The 20,701-nt window shown below is 44.0% G+C and overlaps 2 protein-coding genes across 7 annotated transcripts; one reads left to right on the top strand and one right to left on the bottom strand.

The window, feature by feature from the left end:
• Positions 1–1,308: 1,308 nt before the first annotated feature.
• On the bottom strand, positions 1,309–5,187 carry grhprb (glyoxylate reductase/hydroxypyruvate reductase b). Its single transcript, XM_027174372.2, has 10 exons — positions 5,048–5,187; positions 4,350–4,490; positions 4,073–4,203; positions 3,922–3,994; positions 3,631–3,747; positions 2,521–2,609; positions 2,331–2,435; positions 1,993–2,128; positions 1,678–1,808; positions 1,309–1,510 (listed from the first exon to the last, which is right to left on the bottom strand). Coding segments are annotated over exons 1-10 (1,047 nt in total). The 5' UTR covers positions 5,050–5,187; the 3' UTR covers positions 1,309–1,388.
• On the top strand, positions 5,037–20,701 carry uba6 (ubiquitin like modifier activating enzyme 6). Of its 6 annotated transcripts, none has more exons than XM_027174369.2 (33): positions 5,037–5,176; positions 5,916–6,009; positions 7,158–7,252; positions 7,344–7,372; positions 7,478–7,572; positions 7,995–8,106; positions 8,213–8,293; positions 8,394–8,516; positions 8,821–8,944; positions 9,433–9,536; positions 9,658–9,720; positions 9,809–9,885; positions 9,970–10,036; positions 10,142–10,285; positions 10,430–10,497; positions 11,263–11,341; positions 11,583–11,663; positions 11,760–11,837; positions 12,196–12,377; positions 12,493–12,598; positions 12,677–12,766; positions 14,047–14,127; positions 14,228–14,356; positions 15,267–15,318; positions 15,412–15,475; positions 15,566–15,635; positions 15,738–15,809; positions 16,291–16,411; positions 16,610–16,803; positions 17,914–18,041; positions 18,226–18,313; positions 18,790–18,884; positions 18,993–20,701. In XM_027174369.2, the coding sequence occupies exons 2-33, from the start codon at positions 5,972–5,974 to the stop codon at positions 19,135–19,137; spliced, it is 3,075 nt and encodes a 1,024-aa protein (XP_027030170.2). In that variant the 5' UTR covers positions 5,037–5,176; positions 5,916–5,971; the 3' UTR covers positions 19,138–20,701. The 6 variants fall into 6 exon arrangements, with proteins under 6 accessions (XP_027030170.2, XP_027030164.2, XP_027030166.2 ...); XM_027174363.2 differs by having other exon boundaries at positions 15,738–15,875; XM_027174365.2 differs by having other exon boundaries at positions 5,170–5,521; positions 15,738–15,875.

Genomic DNA, 20,701 nt, shown 5'->3' with positions numbered 1-20,701 from the left:
TCTTCTTCTTCTTTCCATTTCCTTCCTTCCTCCCTTTCTCCCTCCTTTCCTTCCAGCCCTCATTTTTTTCTTTCCCTAAATTTTCTTTACAGAGTTGATTAATTGTCTATAACAGCAGCTCTGACTGTAGTTTCAGCCGCAGGGCGACTCACAAGCTTAAATTAACACACCGCAAATACAATATAGTTTCTATAGGAACGACGTCCTGAAATCAAGCAGTGTTGCTCTTCTCATCCTGATCCACAGACCCATGCTTGTTGTTGTAGTCGTGAGCGGTGTCGTGATCTCTCTGGACACATTCCTGAACTCCTAAACACTCCTCCAGAGAGACGTGTGCTGTACCGTAATTGTTTCTGCTTCCTAGATGTTTGTACCAGTGCAGTTATGTGAGCATTTGTTCGTGTTTCAAAGGGCTAAAACCAAGGAAAAAGTACGTGAGCGACGTTTAAACTCCATTTCTCTTCCTCGTGTCTTCTACAGAAAAAATGTCTTCTACGCGAAAAGATGAGATGATGTTATAAGTTTGTTTTGTTGTTTTCGTGTTAAAGAAAGAACTGTTTTTATTTCCCCGAACCTGCCCCTGTGACAGTGTGTAATACAGAAATGTTCAGTGTTACTATGAGATGTTAATAATAAGCTGGTGAGAGGAAAGCGTTCACCTTTTCACTTCCTCCTGGTGTTCCTTTGCTTGAGGTTTTTCTTTTCGACAGGCTTTGATGAACCTGAAGGCATCTCGTCCTCCTCAGCCAGCTTGTTGGAGGAGAGACGGACGCAGGAGCGGAGCGAAGGAGCGAGCAACACTAAAAGACAGCGGCGTGTCGTTTTTGTACACTTACTGTTCTGTTCATCACACGTAAGTTTCACTGAAGAACCGATATAAGATAAAGCTCTGAATTTAAAACAGCAATCGACGAGATCCTCTCACCCTTGTCTGTCTGTCTGTCTGTCTATATATATCTATCTTTTTGGTTTCTCCTTATTTTCCCCCTCTTTCTGTGACTTTCATTCTTCGGTTTTTGTTTCTTTCCTTTACTTTCCACTTTATTTGTCTCTTCTTCTTCATTATATATTTATACATTTGTTTCTTTCTATTCCTATGTCTCATCTTTGTTCTTTCTTTCCTTTTGGCTTCCTCTCCCTGTTCCTCATGGTTTTTCTATTTTTGCTCGATCTATCTGGATGCTGTAGCACTGAATTTGAAGCCGTTTCCTCCATGGAGCTGTAACGTACAGGACAGTAGCCCAGTTCACTCTCTCTATACCCAATCACACTAACCGTACCAAACATGTTCAGGTCTCAGTTTCACAATGCAGGTCCAAATCATCACTTTATTCATTTCAAATCAACACTTTTCAGCAGGTTTAACAAAACGGGTTCTAAAGCAGGCTCTAGAGCTGAAGCTCCTTGGGTATGGGATCTCCTCGCAGTCCAGCCAGCAGGTTGTTGGCGGCGAGCGCAGACATGGCGTTCCGTGTAGTGTAGGAGGCACTGGCGATGTGCGGTAGTATCACTAAACACACACAGACACAGGAAGATTATGATCACACTGTGCATGAAACATTTAGTCGTCATCTAAAACATCGTCTGAAGCCCTGAAACACTTGCTAATACAACATGATGCACGCGCACACACACACACACACGCGCACACACACACGCGCACACACAGGAGCTCACCGCAGTTTTTGAGTGTGAAGAGCGGGTGGTTAGTGGGTAAGGGCTCCGGTGTGGTGACATCCAGACCAGCTCCAGCAATCTGGCCTGAAGATAACGCTGCATACAGGTCCTCCTGGTTCACCACACCTCCTCTGCTCAACACACACACAGCCTCATTTAATGTTAAAAGTTGTGTGTAAATCATAAAACCACACAACGACTAAACATCAAAAGGACGCCATAATTCAGACATTTCCAATTTTTCAGTGCTTGGCTAGAAGTTATCAGACATCGTGCTTCACATACAAGTAGTGGAGTGTTTTCCTGCTTGCGTACCTGCTGGTGTTGACGAGGATGGCTGTGTTCTTCATCTTGGTAAAAAGGTTCTTATTGCAGATGCCCTGAGTTTCTGGAGTCAAAGCACAGCACACGGCTAGGAAATCAGACTGTCTGGCCAACTCGTCCATGGGCACTACACACACGCACGCACACACACACATATTCCTGTATCACAAAAACAGTGTCAATTTACGGACTGGTCTTTTTCTATTTACTACCTGGATCTGAATCAGGTTTTTATGGCTAAATGTAAATTCCTCTCATTAACCTAATCAATGAATTATATAACCTCGAACTAATGAATATTAAGGATGAAGATCTAATACTCTGTTTACCGAACTCTGCCTGGATGGCCTTCGCCAGCTCCGGTCTCGGCTCCACGTCTGTGTAAATGAATTTTTTCACCTTAAAGGGCTTCAGACGCTCAGCAATGGCCACTCCTGACACACACACACACACGTTACACTCTGTATTAATAATGAATGCTAGTATTAGCATGTGGCATACCAGCATTACAGGACTCACCGATCCTGCCAAGTCCAAGGATGCCCACTGTACTGTTGGCCAACTCGTAACCACACAACCAAAGAGTTCTCCACGTTCCCCAGCCACCACTTCACACACACACACACATACAGTAATACTGGTGAATCAAGTTTGTCGCTAATATAAACAACTGAAGTGTACTGGCACTTCTCTCATACTGACAAATCAGAATTGAGAATTCAACACCACTGCGGTCGAAGTTCAACATACAGTAAATCACACATATAAAATTTACTTCTATACAATAGATAGTTTGTTATGCATCCATGACAGAATTAAACTAGTTTAAATTAAATTAAAGGTGGGGTCTCTGTTGTTTGAAAGCCAATGCTGACATTTGAAATCACCAAAACAAACACACCCCTAACCCAAATGGTTCCCACCCCTGTTTTGATAGCTCCGCCTACACATGCATACGTAACCCAGGCAACTAATGAAAAGAAATGTGTCTTCATGATAGCTGAAGGGAAGAACAATACGATTGCATTTAAACAAACAAGCAAAAATGACAAGCATAATCATGCAAAGGATGGCATATTAGTTCTGTGTAACAAAGCAAAACCAACATTACTCACCTATCGAGAAGGAAAAAAGCGTGTCAGCATCTTAAAGTTGGCCTCATATTCACAGATTTGAGTTTCCCCGAGTTTCTTCGCTTTCTTTCTTTGTTTTTATCCTCCATGTCAATGTTAAAATCGCTTTCTGCTAATGTCACACATGCGCACTGAACACTCTCCGCCCATATTGATAAACCCCCCCCCCTTTCTGCTCATTGGCTACACGTTTGTTTTGTTTGGTGGCCCAGAGCAGTTTTCTGAAGCATTTCTCAAACAACGGACACCCTACCTTTAAAGCCTGGATTATAATAAGCTGAAAGTAATTTTTTAGATTTCATTGTCTATAAATCATTGTCTATGTATCTTCCTGGTTGTGTATCACTGGCTCTGTATCACAGTAGACTGGTTGTTTTGCTCCAGTCTCCTTTTATTTGTTGCTTACTAACTGTGTTCACCTGTTCAGTGTTTGCCATGTTTATTTATGTAACTGTGTGTGTGTGTGTGTGTGTGTGTAGCAAGCGAGAGAGAGTACGTTTTGGCTTCATGCGTAGCCTCGATCAGTCTGCGTGAGGTCGCGAGTAGAAGGGCAACAGTCAGCTCCGCCACCGCATCGGTCAACACTTCTGGAGTGTAGCCTACACGTATTCCCCTAAAAACACACACAAGAAACACAGCAGAAATTATAACACCCCATTTTGTATGACAATCACTGAAGTTCACTAAAGCCTTGTAGCTAAACAACGTTAGACAGGAATCCTGTGCGTACAAATAATGCAAACATCATCATCATCATCATCTTTCATAGAGATGCTGACACACTGACCTTTTCTTTAACTCGTCCAGTGAAAGATGATCAAACCCGACTGACATAGTGCTCACCACCTTCAGGTTCGGACCTGAATACAACAAAACACACATTTCAACTAGGTGACTTTCCTCAGAGTATTGTGCATGACAGGGTTTTAGCGTCAGACCTGCAGCGTCCAGCAATTCGGCGTCGATCTTCTCAGTCAGGACGCAGAGCAAACCGTCGCAACCTTTAACCTTTTTCAGCAGCTCCTGTCGAGGGACAGGGTCATCTGAGTCCCACAACTCAATCTGCACTCTGGGATGAAGAAAGACATATATATGGAAGAGAGATGGAGCTTCTGCCAAATGCCATGGAAACTAAGAACCCTTTAAAGAACCTTGACTTCAAATCAATCAATTTCACACTATACACGTATGATATGGAGAGGAATCAGAACTCACTGTGCAGATTTTCGCAGGATGTCCAGTCCCCTTGGTGGCACTTTACGGGAGACATATACGCGGGGTAACATGGCCATGCCACGCTGCGCAACTCTGAGCCCAAGTGCAATCGGCTGAACCACTGCTCTGCTACACCACATCCTGAACACACTAAAACTCAGCGAAAACACACAAAACTTCTGCTGCTGAAGTCCACGCTTTACACTCACACACACGACTTTGGAACCTGACCGAAATTCAGGGGGAGCGCGTGTTGTTTTTGGACAGAAGCTGACCGAGGGGAGGTGACACACTGGCCAATATGAGAGAAGGACAGACAACATAAAGCTCACTGTAATTCATGTGGAATAGAGTACAGGGCATATTGTTTCCTTTCACCTGTAAAAACACACGTGGTCACACGCTGAAGGCGCATTCGCTGATAGTCACCCCCTGTAACTGCATCTCATGCTAATCATTAAAAATGTCATAAATAAAACAAAAAAAATATATTGTGAAACAATCTGTGTCTGTTATCAGAGGTAAATATTTGACTGGTCTGACAATCATTGGTACGTGAGTGCACACACACACACACTCTTATGAGGACTTTCCATGTTATGACGTCATAAATAATCCAGCTAATTAATGCTATATCTACTCGTATATCTACCCTCAACCTCACCACAAAAATGTCAGAAGGAAAAGATTTTTAATACATTTTTGCCACTGTCTTTGTTTCTCCTCGTCAGTAGATGGCGCAATGGCGCGCTTTTAGCTCGCGAGCCGCCGGATGAACAAACCGTGGAGAAAGTAGACGCTTTTCGGTCCCTCGCGCACACTGACAGGTAACGTCAACTCACTCTAAACTCGTTTGTTTGTCGTTTTGCGATTTTTATGCTGTCCGTTAAAGGCTTCAGGATCGACACTATTCCCGGAAACAGCTAGAATTAGAGGCAGCTAACCGCTTTCTTGATAAATATGCAGGCTGGAATAATTTTTAAACGCTAGCCGGTTAAGCTAACGACACTCTGAGTAAGCGGCTTTTCATCGCACCCGCATTCGGCCAAACCCCGCCTCCTATTCTGTGATTCGTTGCTGGATAATTGGCAGCAGGTGCGCGCCGAGCCGATAAATCAGCAACGTGAGAACGTACAGAACGGACCAATCCCTGCGCAGGATTCGCTAAAAGGGTGGGATATGAAATGTTTACGAAGCGGTTAGCCGTGGTTAGCTGAATGAAGTTGATCAGGAAAACAGTGAGGGTTTTGACTTAAATAAATACTCTGTCTAGCAATTTTAAAATGTAAGATCATTAGCTGTGTTAATTCATTCCTTAAAAGTGAGTGTTTTAAAAAGTGACATGCTAGCTAGCTAAGCTAACAAGCTGAAGGAATTAATGTGTACAGTCTGAAATATAAGGAAAATATAATACATTCATATGTTTAAAAAACAACAACCAACGAACTGTTTTATTATCAAGTGGTTTATAGATATCAGACATCCAGATGTCACTGTATACAAGTCATATTATATTACATCAGGTACCTGAATGCAGTAATCTGATCATTTGTTCTATTTGTTCAGCCTGATTCGAGTCCACATCAAGAACAAGGTGTCCCTTTTATCTCCCCTGTCCAAAAATGGCAGACCCGATGGAGATAGACGATTCATTGTACAGGTGAGAACAACAATGAGGTCTTAAGTTTACATTTACAGCATTTCTCAGTCTCTTTTCTCTTATCCAAGTCTCTAATCACTCTATACGTTAACTTTGGGTCACTGGGTTACAGACTTAAGATACCGAACTGTTTAATATACATACAACGAACAAGGGATAAGGTGCTAGTTGAAGTTTTTCATGAATAAGTAGGTCTTCAACCGTCGTTTGAAGATATCCAGTGACTCAGCTGGATCCCTGGGGGAAGTTCATTCCACTTGAGTCTTGTAGTATACTTGCCTCTTACCCTAAGAGATGGTGGAACCAGTCGAGCAGTGCTGGTAGATCTGAGGTTGTGAAGTGCAGTGCGAGGAGTGATGAGGGCTTTGAGGTCTGAGGGAGATGGTCCATTTTTGGCTTTGTAGGCAAGCATCAGTGTTTTGAATCTGATGTGTGCGGCTACCGGAAGCCAGTGGAGGGATCGCAGCAGCGGGGTGGTATGTGAGAAATTACCTAGGTTGAAAGCAAGCTGTGCAGCTGCATTTTGAATTGTTTGCAGAGGACGAATTGCATTCATAGGTAGACTCGTAGGTCTTGAATCTCTTGCTACCAGTCCAGGTGGAATGCAACTATCTACCCTCTTGTGCATACACAAGCACACAGACGCAACCTTATTGTTGGTGTCTCTGTGATAGACAGGAAAGAATGAAAGTGTTTGTATGTTAACTGTCCTTCTGTGAAAGCACTGACGATGTCGCGCTCTAGGACTTTCATTTTTGGGAGCTTCGCTTTCTTTCACCCTTTGACGCTTTTCACAGCAGCCCACAGCATGTGTGATTTCTACAGACTAAGATTTCCTACACCTAAAAGTTTGTAACTGTAACACACCGTCTGTAGACTAATCCTGCTGAACACCCAGAGGTTGGGCCTTAGGGGGAAATATCTAATGTATCCAGTGACACCATTAATGACTTCATGAAGACAGTCACTGCTGCCTCCATGAAGTTATTAATGCCCAATAACAGAATTAGACTGTGGGGAAAATATCTGTTACTGACCTCATATACTTGAACAGGAGTCTCTCTCTCTTTCTCTGTCTCTCTCTCTTTCTCTGTCTCTCTCTCTCTCTCTCTGTCTCTCTCTCTCTCTCTCTCTCTGTGTGTGTGTAGTCGACAGCGGTATGTCCTGGGAGACAGTGCCATGAAGCAGATGGCTCAGTCGTCTGTGTTCCTGAGTGGAATGGGGGCTCTGGGTTTGGAAATCGGTGAGTAGACACACACTAGTTTGTTGGACCTTCTCTTCTGAGTCCCACCGCTTTCCCTGAGACTAAAAGAAGTACTTGCCCTCTCTTACAGCCAAGAACATCGTCCTTGCCGGAGTGAAGGTGAGAGAACTTCCTGATTCTTGAAGCTTCAGATTTTCATCTTTAATGTGCAGTGTATTTCAAAGCTGTGTGTGTGTGTGTGTGTGTGTGTGTGCGCGTGCACAGACAGTCACGTTGCATGACAGTCAGCAGTGTGACGTCTGGGATCTGGGCACTAACTTCTTTATCCGAGAGGAGGACATTCAGAGCGGGAAGAAAAGGTTGCTACATTTCACACACTGACGTTAGGGCTGGGAAATAAAACCACAGCGTGTAAATCGAGTGGAGAAACATGAATTAACCTGAATTTATTCTTCTGTCCATCAGTTTTTATTCTCAGTACTCATTACTTTCATCCCTCTTTTTATCTCTGTCTGTCTCTCTCTGTCTCTGTTTTTCTCTGTCTGTCTGTCTCTCTGTTTGTGTCTGTTTCTCTCTCTGTTTCTCTCGCTCTCTCTCTCTGTTTCTCTCTCTCTCTGTCTCTCTCTCTGTTTTTCTCTGTCTGTCTGTCTCTCTGTCTTTGTCTGTTTCTCTCTCTGTTTCTCTCGCTCTATCTCTCTCTCTCTCTCTCTCTCTCTCTCTCTCTCTCTCTCTCTCTCTCTCTCTCTCTCTCTCTCTCTCTCTCTCTCTCTCTCTCTCTCAGGGTGGAGGCCATACACACCCGGGTTGCTGAGTTAAACCCTTATGTGCAGGTCAGTGTATCCAGTTTGCCCCTGAATGACACGACTGATCTCAGCTTCCTGCTTAAGTACCAGGTTTGTCTCAGTGCGTGCACACACACACACACACACACACACACACACAGAGAGCAATAAATAACTGTGGCCAACTTTACACTGTGTTTGTGTGTTCTGTCCACAGTGCGTTGTGCTAACAGAGACAAGTCTGAGCTTGCAGAAGAGGGTCAACAGTTTTTGTCACTCTCAACAGCCTCCGATTAAGGTACAGAGATGACTTCATTACACACTTCAAACCAAGAGTACAGGATTTTGTTGCCATGGAGATCCACGCATTACATGTTCTAAAATCGTGTTTCTCTCAGTTTATTAGTGGTGACGTTTTGGGGATCTGCTCGCGAGTGTTCTGTGATTTCGGGGAGAGCTTTGAGGTGTTGGACCCGACAGGGGAGGAGCCTAAAGAGCTTTTCATTCAGAATATCAGCCAGGTGAACACATCCGACTGCATCACACAGATTACAGTTACATTTACACGGTAGATTCAGGGCTTTATTACAGCGCTTAAGCCTGGTCCTTATGCTGCACTCATGACATCTGGGACTATAATAGCGGATGTGATTAAGTCACTGTTAATAGCGAGTACTAGGAATTCGGAAAGTTCCCGGTTTGCACTCGGTCATGAACGCGGCATTAGTTTCACTAACACGCTGTCTCGATGTCCGTCATGTCGCTCAGAAATGTGACACACACACGGTTCTTCTGAATCAACAACACAGCACAACTTTTTTCCAGGAGAACCCTGGTGTGGTGACGTGCTTGGACAGCCGCGCGCACGGCCTCCAGACAGGACAGAGCGTGTGTTTCCGAGAGATCGTCGGCATGACCGAACTCAATGGCACCACACACCAAATTACAGGTAAAAGTGCACACACACACACACACACACACACACTTGCTTAGAATTAATACTCATCTACAGTATCATTAATACTTTATATGTTTTAATGAAGTTTATTGGGCTGATTATCTGAAATAATTGAAGTCTGTGTCCTGATTTCATTTTTGTCCCATTAGTGTTTCCGTAGCATTTTCTAACACTGAAGCTTTTGTTACATTCCGTATCTTGTAATCCTTGTCAGCACAAACGTACATCTTGATGAAACCCAGTTTGATTAATAACAGTGGTGGCTCATGTAGTTAAGGCTCTGGGTTGTTGAACAGAACAGAAGATCAGGGTTTAAACCCCAGCAGCCACTGCCGGGCCCCTGAGCAAGGCCCTTAATCGTGTCTCCTCTAGAGGTGCTATATCATGGCTGACCATGAGCACAAAGTGATCTCTAACATGCTCTAACCTCGAATGTGCAATATGACATGATGTGTGTGTGTGTGTGTGTGTGTGTGTAGTTATCTCTCCATACAGCTTCACGATCAGCGACACATCATCCTTCCAGCCATATCTCCACGGTGGAATCTTACGGACGGTCAAAACCCCCAAAATACTCAGCTTCGTACGTCATCCTCACGGATTTATTGGTTTTGTTTTGATGTTACCTGTGAAAACAATCAGCAGTCTCTAGTTTTGTGTGTGTGTGTGTGTGTGTGTGTGTGTGTGTGTGTGTGTGTGTGTAGGAGACGATGGAGCAACAGTTACACAACCCACAGCTTCTTATTCCAGACTTCAGTAAACCCGAGGTATAAAATATAGTGCGTAGTGTAGTGTTGACAAGCTTGAGTGCTGCTTAACAAAATGATGAGTCGTGATGTTGATGTATCCCATCAGGCACCACTGCAGATCCACGCCACTATGATAGCTCTGGACGTCTTTAAGGAACAACACAACAGGCTGCCGATTATAGGGTAACGACGATTTTTTTTGTTTGTTTGTTTTTGTTTTTTTCTGCGTGCATCACAACAGTGTTGTGGTGGTGTTGTTCTCTGCAGCTGTTGGCAGGATTCGGATCTCTTGCTAAAGATTACCGAGGAGGTCAACGGGACTCTTAAAAACAAAGTGAGCTGCTTTTGTCTTTTTAATTCGTTTATTTTTTCTTTCTTTTTTTTAATTCAGTATAATGTAGGATGACTGTGGTGTGTGTTTGTGTCTATACGTGACCAGGCGAGCGTGAACCCGTCTTTAGTGAGGTGCGAGTCACGTTGTGCGAGAGGTTGCCTCGCTCCCCTGGCAGCTGCAGTGGGAGGCTTTGCCAGTCAGGAAGTGCTGAAGGCTCTTACCGGAAAGTTCATGCCGCTCCAACAGTGGGTAGGTCAAAGGTCAATTTCATACAGATGATCCTGTTTACATCTGGACACATCTGGACGCGTTCGTCTCGGCCGTCTGCCTGTGATCAGCCGGAGCTGGCATGCTATGGAGAATGTAATTCTCTTTTTTCCCCTCTGTGTGTAGTTTTATCTGGACGTCTTAGAAGTGGTCCAACCCCTCCAGTCACTTCCTGCAGAGGAGTTCACACCCAGGTGAGTGGTGGGGTTTTTATTTCTATTCCTCCAACACCAAACTGCACTAGAATCAACCATCTAAATACAAGTGTGCGTGTGTGTCTGCGTGCGTGCGTGTGTGTCTGCGTGCGTGCGTGTGTGTCTGCGTGCGTGCGTGTGTGTCTGCGTGCGTGCGTGTGTGTCTGCGTGCGTGCGTGTGTGTCTGCGTGCGTGCGTGTGTGTCTGCGTGCGTGCGTGTGGGTCTGCGTGCGTGCGTGTGGGTCTGCGTGCGTGCGTGTGGGTCTGCGTGCGTGCGTGTGGGTCTGCGTGCGTGCGTGTGGGTCTGCGTGCGTGCGTGTGGGTCTGCGTGCGTGCGTGCGTGTCTGCGTGCGTGCGTGTCTTCGTGCGTGCGTGTCTGCGTGCGTGCGTGTCTGCGTGCGTGCGTGTCTGCGTGCGTGCGTGTGGGTCTGCGTGCGTGCGTGTGGGTCTGCGTGCGTGCGTGTGGGTCTGCGTGCGTGCGTGTGGGTCTGCGTGCGTGCGTGTGGGTCTGCGTGCGTGCGTGTGGGTCTGCGTGCGTGCGTGTGGGTCTGCGTGCGTGCGTGCGTGCGTGTCTGCGTGCGTGCGTGTCTGCGTGCGTGCGTGTCTGCGTGCGTGCGTGTCTGCGTGCGTGCGTGTCTGCGTGCGTGCGTGTCTTCGTGCGTGCGTGTCTGCGTGCGTGCGTGTCTGCGTGCGTGCGTGCGTGTCTGTGTGCGTTTGTTTGTTTGTATTTGTGTGTAATCACATCCATTCTTATCTTATTCACAGGGGCGATCGATACGATGCTCTGAGGGCTTGTATTGGTGAATCGTTTTGTCTGGAGTTGCACAAGCTGCGAGTCTTTATGGTGAGCGAACAAGGTTTCATCAGAAAAAGTTTTAGAGTTTCTGTCATATATTAATGTAAAAAATTTCATTTAAGACAAGCAGGATTATTAAACCCAGGATCATTCTTTGTCCTGATAAGTGTGAAGGTTGTGTGTGTGTGTGTGTGCGTGTGTGCGTGCGCAAATATGACAGATTCCAGACCGTATCCTTGTGTGTGTGTGTGTGTGATGTTTTTTTTTCTTTCTTCCCTTCCCCGTGCAGGTGGGCTGTGGTGCTATAGGCTGTGAGATGCTGAAGAATTTTGCACTGCTCGGCGTGGGGTTGACCAGATGCTCAGGGGAGGTAGGGTCAAAGGTCATAGCCTGGCACGGACGCACAAAGGCTCGGTGGAGTTAAAGCGTCATTAATGAGATGGTTACTGATTGTGGTTTGTTCTAGGTTTTCATCACCGATCCAGATCTTATAGAGAAGTCCAACCTCAACCGCCAGTTTCTTTTTAGACCTCGCCATATACAGGTCCTTCTTTTCTTAATTTATAAAACTCTTCATTCTTCAGGTTTATTTTTCATTCATTACGTTTCCACTCATTTTTGTCCATTCACACGTTTATAGAATTAAAAAATGTATTTTCCCAAAAGGTTTTTTTCATTTTAAATGAATTCATTCCAATGAAATCTTTTATTTTTAAGATCATCAGTTCATTTATTTCGTTTAATTTGAATTGTTTTATTTTGTATATTTTTGCTTTTGTTTTTTCTTTATTCATCCTTTGTATGTTTTTTCTCCATTCATACTTTTTATTTCATTTTCCCCTTTTATCTCATTTTGTAATCATTGTAATTATTTATGACAATTTGTGATTTTCTCTGCGTAGAAGCCGAAAAGCACTACGGCAGCCGCAGTTACGTTACAGATAAATCCTGAGCTGCAAGTCGACGCTCACCTGCACAAGGTGTGTCCGGCCACAGAGGACAAATTCAACGACGCTTTCTACTCACGTCTCAATCTGGTCATCACCGCACTGGATAACGTGGAGGCTCGGAGATACGTGGACAGGTAAAAGTGGTGAATTTATTATTATTCTTTTTGTGTGTATAGGAACGACTTAAAAACAGTGTTTAGAGCGTAGGATAGCGGCGTTGGTGTGACTTGTAACTCCGTGTCTTCACAGCCGATCCGTGTCCAATCAGAAGGCGTTACTCGACTCCGGGACTATGGGGACGAAAGGTCACACAGAGGTCATTGTGCCAAACCTGACAGAGTCCTATAACAGCCATGTAAGTGTGTGTACGTTCTTGTGTGTAGATTGTGTTAACTCGTTGTGTTTAAAAGCTGAGCGAGTTTTATTTGTGTAGAGAGATCCACCAGAGGAGGAGATACCGTTCTGCACTCTAAAGTCTTTCCCTGCTGTGATCGAGCATACCATACAATGGGCCAGGGACAAGGTCAGACACACACAAACACACACACACAATATTTAACAGGGCTCTTTGAATACAAAAAAAATTATATATTCAGTATCACAAAGAAGTGACCGCACCATCACAGATGCTCAATAGGGTTTGGGTCTGGAGACATGCTTGGCCATCACCTTTACCCTCAACTTCTTTAGCAAGGCAGTGTTCGTCTTGCAGGTGTGTTTGGGGTTGTTATCATGTTGGATTACTGCCCTGCAGCCCAGTCTCTGAAGGGTGGGGTTCATGCACTGTTTCAGTCTGTCACAGTACATGTTGTACTCTCAATGAACTGTAGCTCCCCAGTGCCAGCAGCACTCATGCAGCCCCAGACCATGACACTCCAACCACCATGCTTGACTGTAGGTAAGACACACTTGTCTTTGTCCTCATCATCTGGTTGCCATCACACACGCTTGACACCATCTGAACCAAATAAGTTTATCTTGGTCTCATCAGACCACAGGAAATGGTTCCAGTAATCCATGTCCTTAGTCTGTTCGTCTTCAGCAAACTGTTTGCGGGCTTCCTTGTGCATCATGTTTAGAAGACGTTTCCTTCTGGGACGACAGCCATGCAGACCAATTTAATGCAGTGTGCGGTGTACGGTCTGAGTCCTGACAGGCTGAAACCCCACCCCTTCCACCTCTGCAGCAATGCTGGCAGCATACATATGTCTATTTTCCCAAACACAACCTCTGGATAGGACGCTGACCACGTGCACACACCTTCTCTGGTCAACCACGGCGAGGAACCTCTCCTGTTAAACCGCTGTATGGTCTTGGCTCATGCTGCAGCTCAGTTTCAGGGACTTGGCAATCTTCTTATAACCAACGCCATCTTTATGTAGAGCAACAATTCTTTTTTTCAGATCCTCAGAGAGTTCTTTACCATCAGGTGCCATGTTGAACATACGGTGACCAGTATGAGCGAGTGAGAGGGTAACACCAAATTTAACACACCTGAGACCTTGTAACACTAACGAGTCACATGACACCAGGTAGAGAGAAAATGGCTAATTGGGCCCAATTTGGACATTTTCACTTAGGGGTGTACTTACTTTTGTGTCCAGCGGTTTAGACATTAATGGCTGTGTAAAAGCTGTACACTCATAAATTAAATGCACCATCTTTTTTCAACACGTGTCCTGAGGAAGCTTTTGGAGCAAAATACATATTTTTTAAATTTTTTAATTTTTAATTTTTTTTTTTTGTTTCTCCTTCGTTGACCTTCTGTGGCTGAGTTCTGATTTGTTTTCGCTTCCTGTTTAGTTTGAAAGCGCCTTCTCTCACAAGCCCTCCATGTACAACATGTTCTGGCAGAACTACGTGTCCACTTTCGATGTATTGAAGGTAAGAGCCTTTTTTTTTTTTTTTTTTTAAGTACATGACGCTTGCATTTTTCTGTTACTTATTCTCAGTGCATGTGGATGTGCGTGCAATTGTTTTGTAGAGGTTGAAAGCTGGCGAGAGCATGGACGGCGTGTTTCAGGTCATTAAGGTGTTGAGTTGCCGGCCCACGCACTGGGAGCACTGCCTGGCTCTCGCTCGCCTCAAATTTGACAAATACTTCAAGAGGAAGGTACGTTTACAGTATCGCACCACTAATAACGCTCGTATAGCTGACAGGAGCTCACGTAGCCCCTAATAGCTGAAGGTCAAAACAGCTTGGGCTTCAGACACAACCCCTTTAAAGGTAGGGTCTCCGTTGTTTGAGAAATGCTTCAGAAAACTAAGTTGGGCCGCCAAACAAAACAAAAACAAAACTAACTTGTAGCTAATGAGCAGAAAGGGGCATGTCTTGTCAATATGGGCAGAGAGAGTTTTCAGTGCGCATGTGTGACATTAGCGGTTTTAACATTGATACGCCGGATAAATCAAAGAAAGAAAGCGAAGAAAGGCTTACGATAAGGCAAGAAGTAGGACTAACAGAATACGGCTTTCTATCAATTAACGTTCAGAATATTAAATCAATCAATACACTTACTTGCGTTACTGCAAGTCTTTGTGCCTGAAACATGCGTACATGTTCCAAGTCTTCTTTTTCCATGTTATCGGCAGCAACATTACGACCTCTGCCTCGGGTTTTAGGTGTTGACCGTCTCCTTACGCATGAAACAGAGCTAAACCTTTCATTTTTTGATGTTCATTTATTGATAAAAAATATCCCCTCGTTCAGCTGCCCCAGCAGGTTCCGCCATAATACTTGCCTGAGTAACGTATGTGTGTGGGGGAGCTATCAAAACAGGGGTGGGACCCATTTAGGTTAGGGCCATGTTTGTTTTGGTGATTTCAAATGTCAACATTGGCTTTCAAACAACGGAGACCCCACCTTTAAATCACACCAGCACTTTGAGACCAATCAAGATCTAGATCTTTTAGTCCGAGATGTTAAACGTATGTCATTTGTGATGTAATAGCATGGAAATAAATCCATTGTAAGTCTCCAAGATTGTGTTTTATTACACGTTCTTTTCTTTTCCCTTTCCCAGGCGCTACAACTACTGCACTCGTTTCCACTGGATACACGACTAAAAGACGGCAGTAAGTCACCGAAGAGACATTACAGACCAAATCATCTACACTTCTTCCAAAAGCGATTGATTGGTTTGATTTTGTGTTCCTTTTTCTCACCAGCTCTGTTCTGGCAGTCTCCCAAACGCCCTCCGTCCCCTATCGAGTTCGATCTCAAAGACCTGCTGTGAGTGAAGGCGAAATCCATGATTAAGGAAAGGGATCCGTTCTTAAACCGAGTCTGCAGTAAAGTTTATTTACATCTCATCTCTTTTAGGCACTTGAAGTTCGTGGTCAGCACGGCTCGGCTTTTCGCAGGAATTTATAACGTTCCCTGTTCAGAAAAGGTAAAGTATATAATACAGTCTGTGTTTTATTTGTTTTGATCTTCACCATTTCCGAAACATAGTTCCTTATATGTAGGTCTCTCTGTTTGTTTTGACAACAAGAACCTGAGTTACGAGGCCGTGGCATGCTTCTTGGCTGAAGTCGAGATTCCAGAGTACAAGCCGGCAGAGAAGGTAGCCGCTCGTACCTCGTACCTTCTAATTACCTTTATGCAGCCATCAGGTGCTTCTCAGGATGACGTATGTAACGAAACCTGGATGCTGTGAATTTATTTAACAGGAGATGACTGATCTCTAAGGGGCTTTTTACACCTGGTCACTTCATGCGTTTTCTGTGATCAGATCGTAAAAAGACCAGGTCTAAATGCCCTCCGAAACCTTTTCGAGACGGAAATACGTCACTGGCAAGTGAACATGCAGCAAACAGTAAATGCTGTTTTTTGTAGCATAACCATCCTAACCAGTTTTTTCCTCTTCTTTTTGATTGCGTTCTGAAAGCCGCATACATCAAATTTATGTGGCCTGATGTAAATGGAATAGTTTTAACAAATCAGATATCGGATCAGAGAAAACACATGAAGTTGTAAAAAAGCCCTAAAAGATCTAAAAATAATGACTCAGCAGTAATTCACAGATGTGTGTGTGTGTGTGTTAGCATATAGAAACGGATGAAACGGTTAAAAAGCCTGATCATTTGAAGCTGTCGGTAAGCAGCGAGGAGGAACGCGAAGCCATATCACAGCTAGAGGCGGCCACCTCATCTGGTTTTACACCAGGTACACACTCACGCACACACTTCACACTTCGCACTCTTAACTTTTCAGATATAAAGCTTTGATCCTGTGTAATGGTATAACTCATAACAAACCGTGTATCACCTACTGTACGAGACACACCCGGTTTTATCGATGTAGTACATGATTACATGCTCATGTCCATCAAATCTCTCTCTCTCTTTCTTTCTCCCTGTATAGAGAGCATGCGTATGACGCCGTTGCTTTTTGAGAAAGACGATGACTCGAACGGTCATATGGATTTCGTGGAGTCGGCGTCAGCTCTGAGGGCCCGCATGTACTCAATTGAAGCTGCCGATCGCCTTCAGACCAAACGAATCGCCGGAAAAATCATCCCCGCGATTGCCACGGCTACCGCTGCCGTCGCCGGCTTGGTAAGGTCTACATCAGGGGTGACAAACTCTGGCCCGCGGGCCACATTATTTATCACATAATTATATTTGGCCCGCGAGATCATATCAAATGTGCATTACAGCTGGCTAGCCGCATGCTCCACTAATATTACAAATCCCAGAATGCCTTGCCACTGTATTGACGCGTAGTCACGAACAGCAAGCGCCCCTCATTCTCTGTTAACAGTCGTTAACAACCATGTTAGTCACATTGGGCAAGTTAATTCCACCCTCCACAAAAATGGCCAAACGAAAGATGGAAAATAGGAGCTTTCATGACAGGAGGGAGGCAGATTATCTGTTCACGAATATAAAGGACAGACCTGTTTGTCTTGTGTGCTAACAGAGCTAACGTGTCTGTAACGAAAGAATATAACAAGAAGACACTATGAAATGAAACATTGAGAAGTATAAGGACCTGGACGTAAAGCAGAAGCTCCAGAAGGCGGAGGAGATGAAAAAAAAGTCTGGTTTCCTGGCAGACTATGTTCATGAAAGCAAAATAAAAAGTGAAGCTGCTGTTCAGGCTGGTGTTATTGTTGCAGCAGAGATCGCAAAATCTGCCCGGCCCTTTAATGAGGGAGAGTTTGTCAAAAAGTGTATGGTCAAAGTTTGTGAAATGAACACCACTGATGTGTCTTTTATTTCAAATTTAATTTCTTATGTGTTTGTAATATAAAGCTCTGGTTGTTCCAAATCCTGTGTTTAAACAAAACTAAAGTTTGTTTCCATACGAAAAAGGTTGAACATTACATATCAGTTGCAGTTAAATTTTCAATAAATATTCAGTTTGGCCCGTGAATTTATCTCAGTTTTATATTTTGGCACACTGTGAATTTGAGTTCGACACCCCTGGTCTACATACTGTTGAGTCCTGCTTGTATTCTGATATTTGCTTACTATGAGTGTTACAAATATCACACAACAAACCTCAAACGGCGGACACCAAATATCTCCTGGCTGAGCAGCTCCATTTCCACTTCCTTGAGGCATGAAACTCCTCAGCGGAATGAGATTTATCCCAAATTTGAAACTTGAAGAATGAGCCGTGTGTTGGATATTTAATTTGTGCAATAATCATTTATCCTGCAGGTGGCGCTGGAGCTGATCAAAGTCACAGGGGGTTACGGCTTCGAATCGTTTAAGAACTGCTTCTTCAACCTGGCCATCCCCGTCATGGTCCTAACAGAGACAGCTCGGGTCAGAAGGACGCAGATCAGGTGAGAGAGAGAGAGAGAGAGAGAGAGATATGCATTAACACTGTTGAATATCTTGCTTTAATGCCGTTCTGTTGGAGGTGTTCCTTATTCTACCTCTCTCTGTCTCTCTTTCCCTCTCTCTCTCTGTCTTTCTCTCTCTCTCTCTCACTCTCTCTGTCTCTCTCTTTCTCTCTCTGTGTGTTAGAGATGACATCTCCTTCTCCATCTGGGATCGCTGGTCCATCACAGGTCATGTGGACTTCACCCTGTCTGAGTTCATCAGTGCTGTAAAGGTAAGTCACTGATTAGCACAAACCTTCGCTTCTTTTCTACACTCAAATGACAAGCTCACTTTTTTCTTTTTTTTTTAACCAAACACAAAAAATAAAACTGTGTGTCGATAAGTTGAGGTTTTCATTGGAACAGGGTGATTATCGGTTTCTCTGTAATGTGACAATCTTTAATAGTTGCTATAAAATAGAAACTCTTTTAAAGAATGATGTGCCTTTCTTGAATAACCAACAATAACGCTGGCATTGTCTCTGTATTAAACACAATAATCCTTAATCTGTAGGATGTAATGGGAAAGGAGCAAGTTAGTGTTTGTGTTTAAATGACGTCATCTTGTAGTATAATAATAATAATAATAATAATAATAATGAGTATTGTGGTTATGTGGACAATATGAACACGCAGTTTATTAGTCATTAGGGTGAAACATCCAGTGTGCATCTACAAGCCTTCAGTAAAGTGTGTGTTTTGTCGGTAGGAGAAGTACGGTATCGAGCCCACCATGGTGGTCCACGGAGTGAAGATGCTCTACGTACCCATCATGCCTGGACACAGCAAGAGACTCAAACTGACGTGAGACATCAGTTACAGACACGGAGACACGGCATTCCAGCAATAAAATCTCAGTATTAACTGCGCTCTCTCTCTCTCTCTCTCTCTCTCTCTCATATATCGGTGCAGTATGCAGAAACTGATGAAGCCTTCGGCAGACAGGAAGTACGTCGATCTCACAGTGTCTTTTGCACCAGAGACGGACGGGGGCGAGGATCTGCCCGGCCCTCCTGTCCGCTATTACTTTAGACACGAGAGTGGGGAGAAGGCCTGACACACACAAACTGATATTACACCCTCCCTTATCTTCCCCTGTGGACCACTAGTGGAGTAGCACTTGATCAATCTGTACATAGTGAAACTTGTTTTTTGTTTTCTACGGGTTCGTAATTTTATTGCATAGCTCCATCAGTGCCAATGCCTTAAAAAATAGTGTCCACGATGATGATGATGGAGGTTATTAATTGTTATTGATCTCACCGTCGAAAAACAGTGTTTACACTCCTAAAGCTAACTGATGGCTATTATTTTGTTAGCGCATACACATTAGGGATCGATGCTGAACGAATCGCTTACTAACGTAGATTGTTAGTGACGTAAAATCCTGAGCCTTTCCTGTTCAACCCAGAACAAGACATGCAGCTTCACTGTGTAATATGCAAACTGAAGAGAGAAAAAAACAGCTCTATTTATTTCTACGCTTTTCCTCAAAATGAACAGGAAATTCAACGTACCTAACGAGCTCAAAGAAAGCATCCCCTCATCCGAAAGACTCCCCAGAGGAATCGATTCAATGTATTGAACAAATCACCACGTCAGCGACATAACGCGCTCCCTGCAGCACTGTGAGTCGTGTGCATCCGTCTGCTTTCATTCCATTTCTCTCTGTTTGGGAGAAGTCACTTTCTTTTACACACTTTGACGGATCTGGAAGAATCTTGGACACTTTGCTGGGATATTATCATGTAGCTCACAGCCCTGAACAGGAAGTAAAGGAGAGCAAAACTCTGTGTTTTTTTTCTTTCATTTACTTCCTCTATTAAAAGAAAGGCTCTTGTAACAAGGTTCTCCTTTTCCTAGAACTTGTAACCATGGTGTTCTCCGTATTCATGAATAAGATGATGCCCAACATTTCACAGCTCTAAAAATAAATAAACAAACAAACAAACCAAGTCAACAGATGTTAGAAGTATGATATTCCACCACATGACTGAACCGGAATAGTCAGTTAAAGGTTGATTAAAAAATAAAACTTCATCTCCGGTTAATCAAGAAACAACGACAGAGTACGTTCTCTTCAGGAGCCCGGACGTTTGGTGTGTTACGTGTTCTGAGATGCTTTTGTAAAATATGGTAACTTGAGTTACTGTCAGCTCGAACAAGTCTCCTGCCCACAGAGCCACCGCTCGCTGGATGCACCATCCTGAGGAACCTCCAGGCTGATGAACATCTCTAACATGACCAGAGGGGAAAAATGTCCTCTAGGTTCATATCATGCTCTAGTTTGATCACCATCATCAGAGACTAACCCTGGGAAATATTTGCCTTCATTTCTTCCTTTCCTTTTTTTATTTTTCTCTTTCCTATATTGTTCTTTCTGTCCTCTAGCTTCTTACTTTACTGTGTAATCAAGTGTTTTTTTTTTTGTCACAGTGCTGGTAAAGTGTTCCCTCTGATCGTCGCAGGTCCAGGAGAAGTTGTTAGCGTGAACACAACTGAGTGTGTGCTGGTGTTTGCAGCTCGCACTGCTGCCCCTCACACACCTGATCCGGCATGTAGATTTTGGTGTGTTGATGCAAAGGGATAATAAAACCTACAGACCTGTGGTTTCTTCTGTA

The sequence above is a fragment of the Tachysurus fulvidraco genome, chromosome 7 (genome assembly GCF_022655615.1).
Source record: "Tachysurus fulvidraco isolate hzauxx_2018 chromosome 7, HZAU_PFXX_2.0, whole genome shotgun sequence".
NCBI lineage: Eukaryota > Metazoa > Chordata > Actinopteri > Siluriformes > Bagridae > Tachysurus > Tachysurus fulvidraco.
Note: the sequence above shows the minus strand (reverse complement) of the source record. Positions and strands in the feature narration are given on the sequence as shown.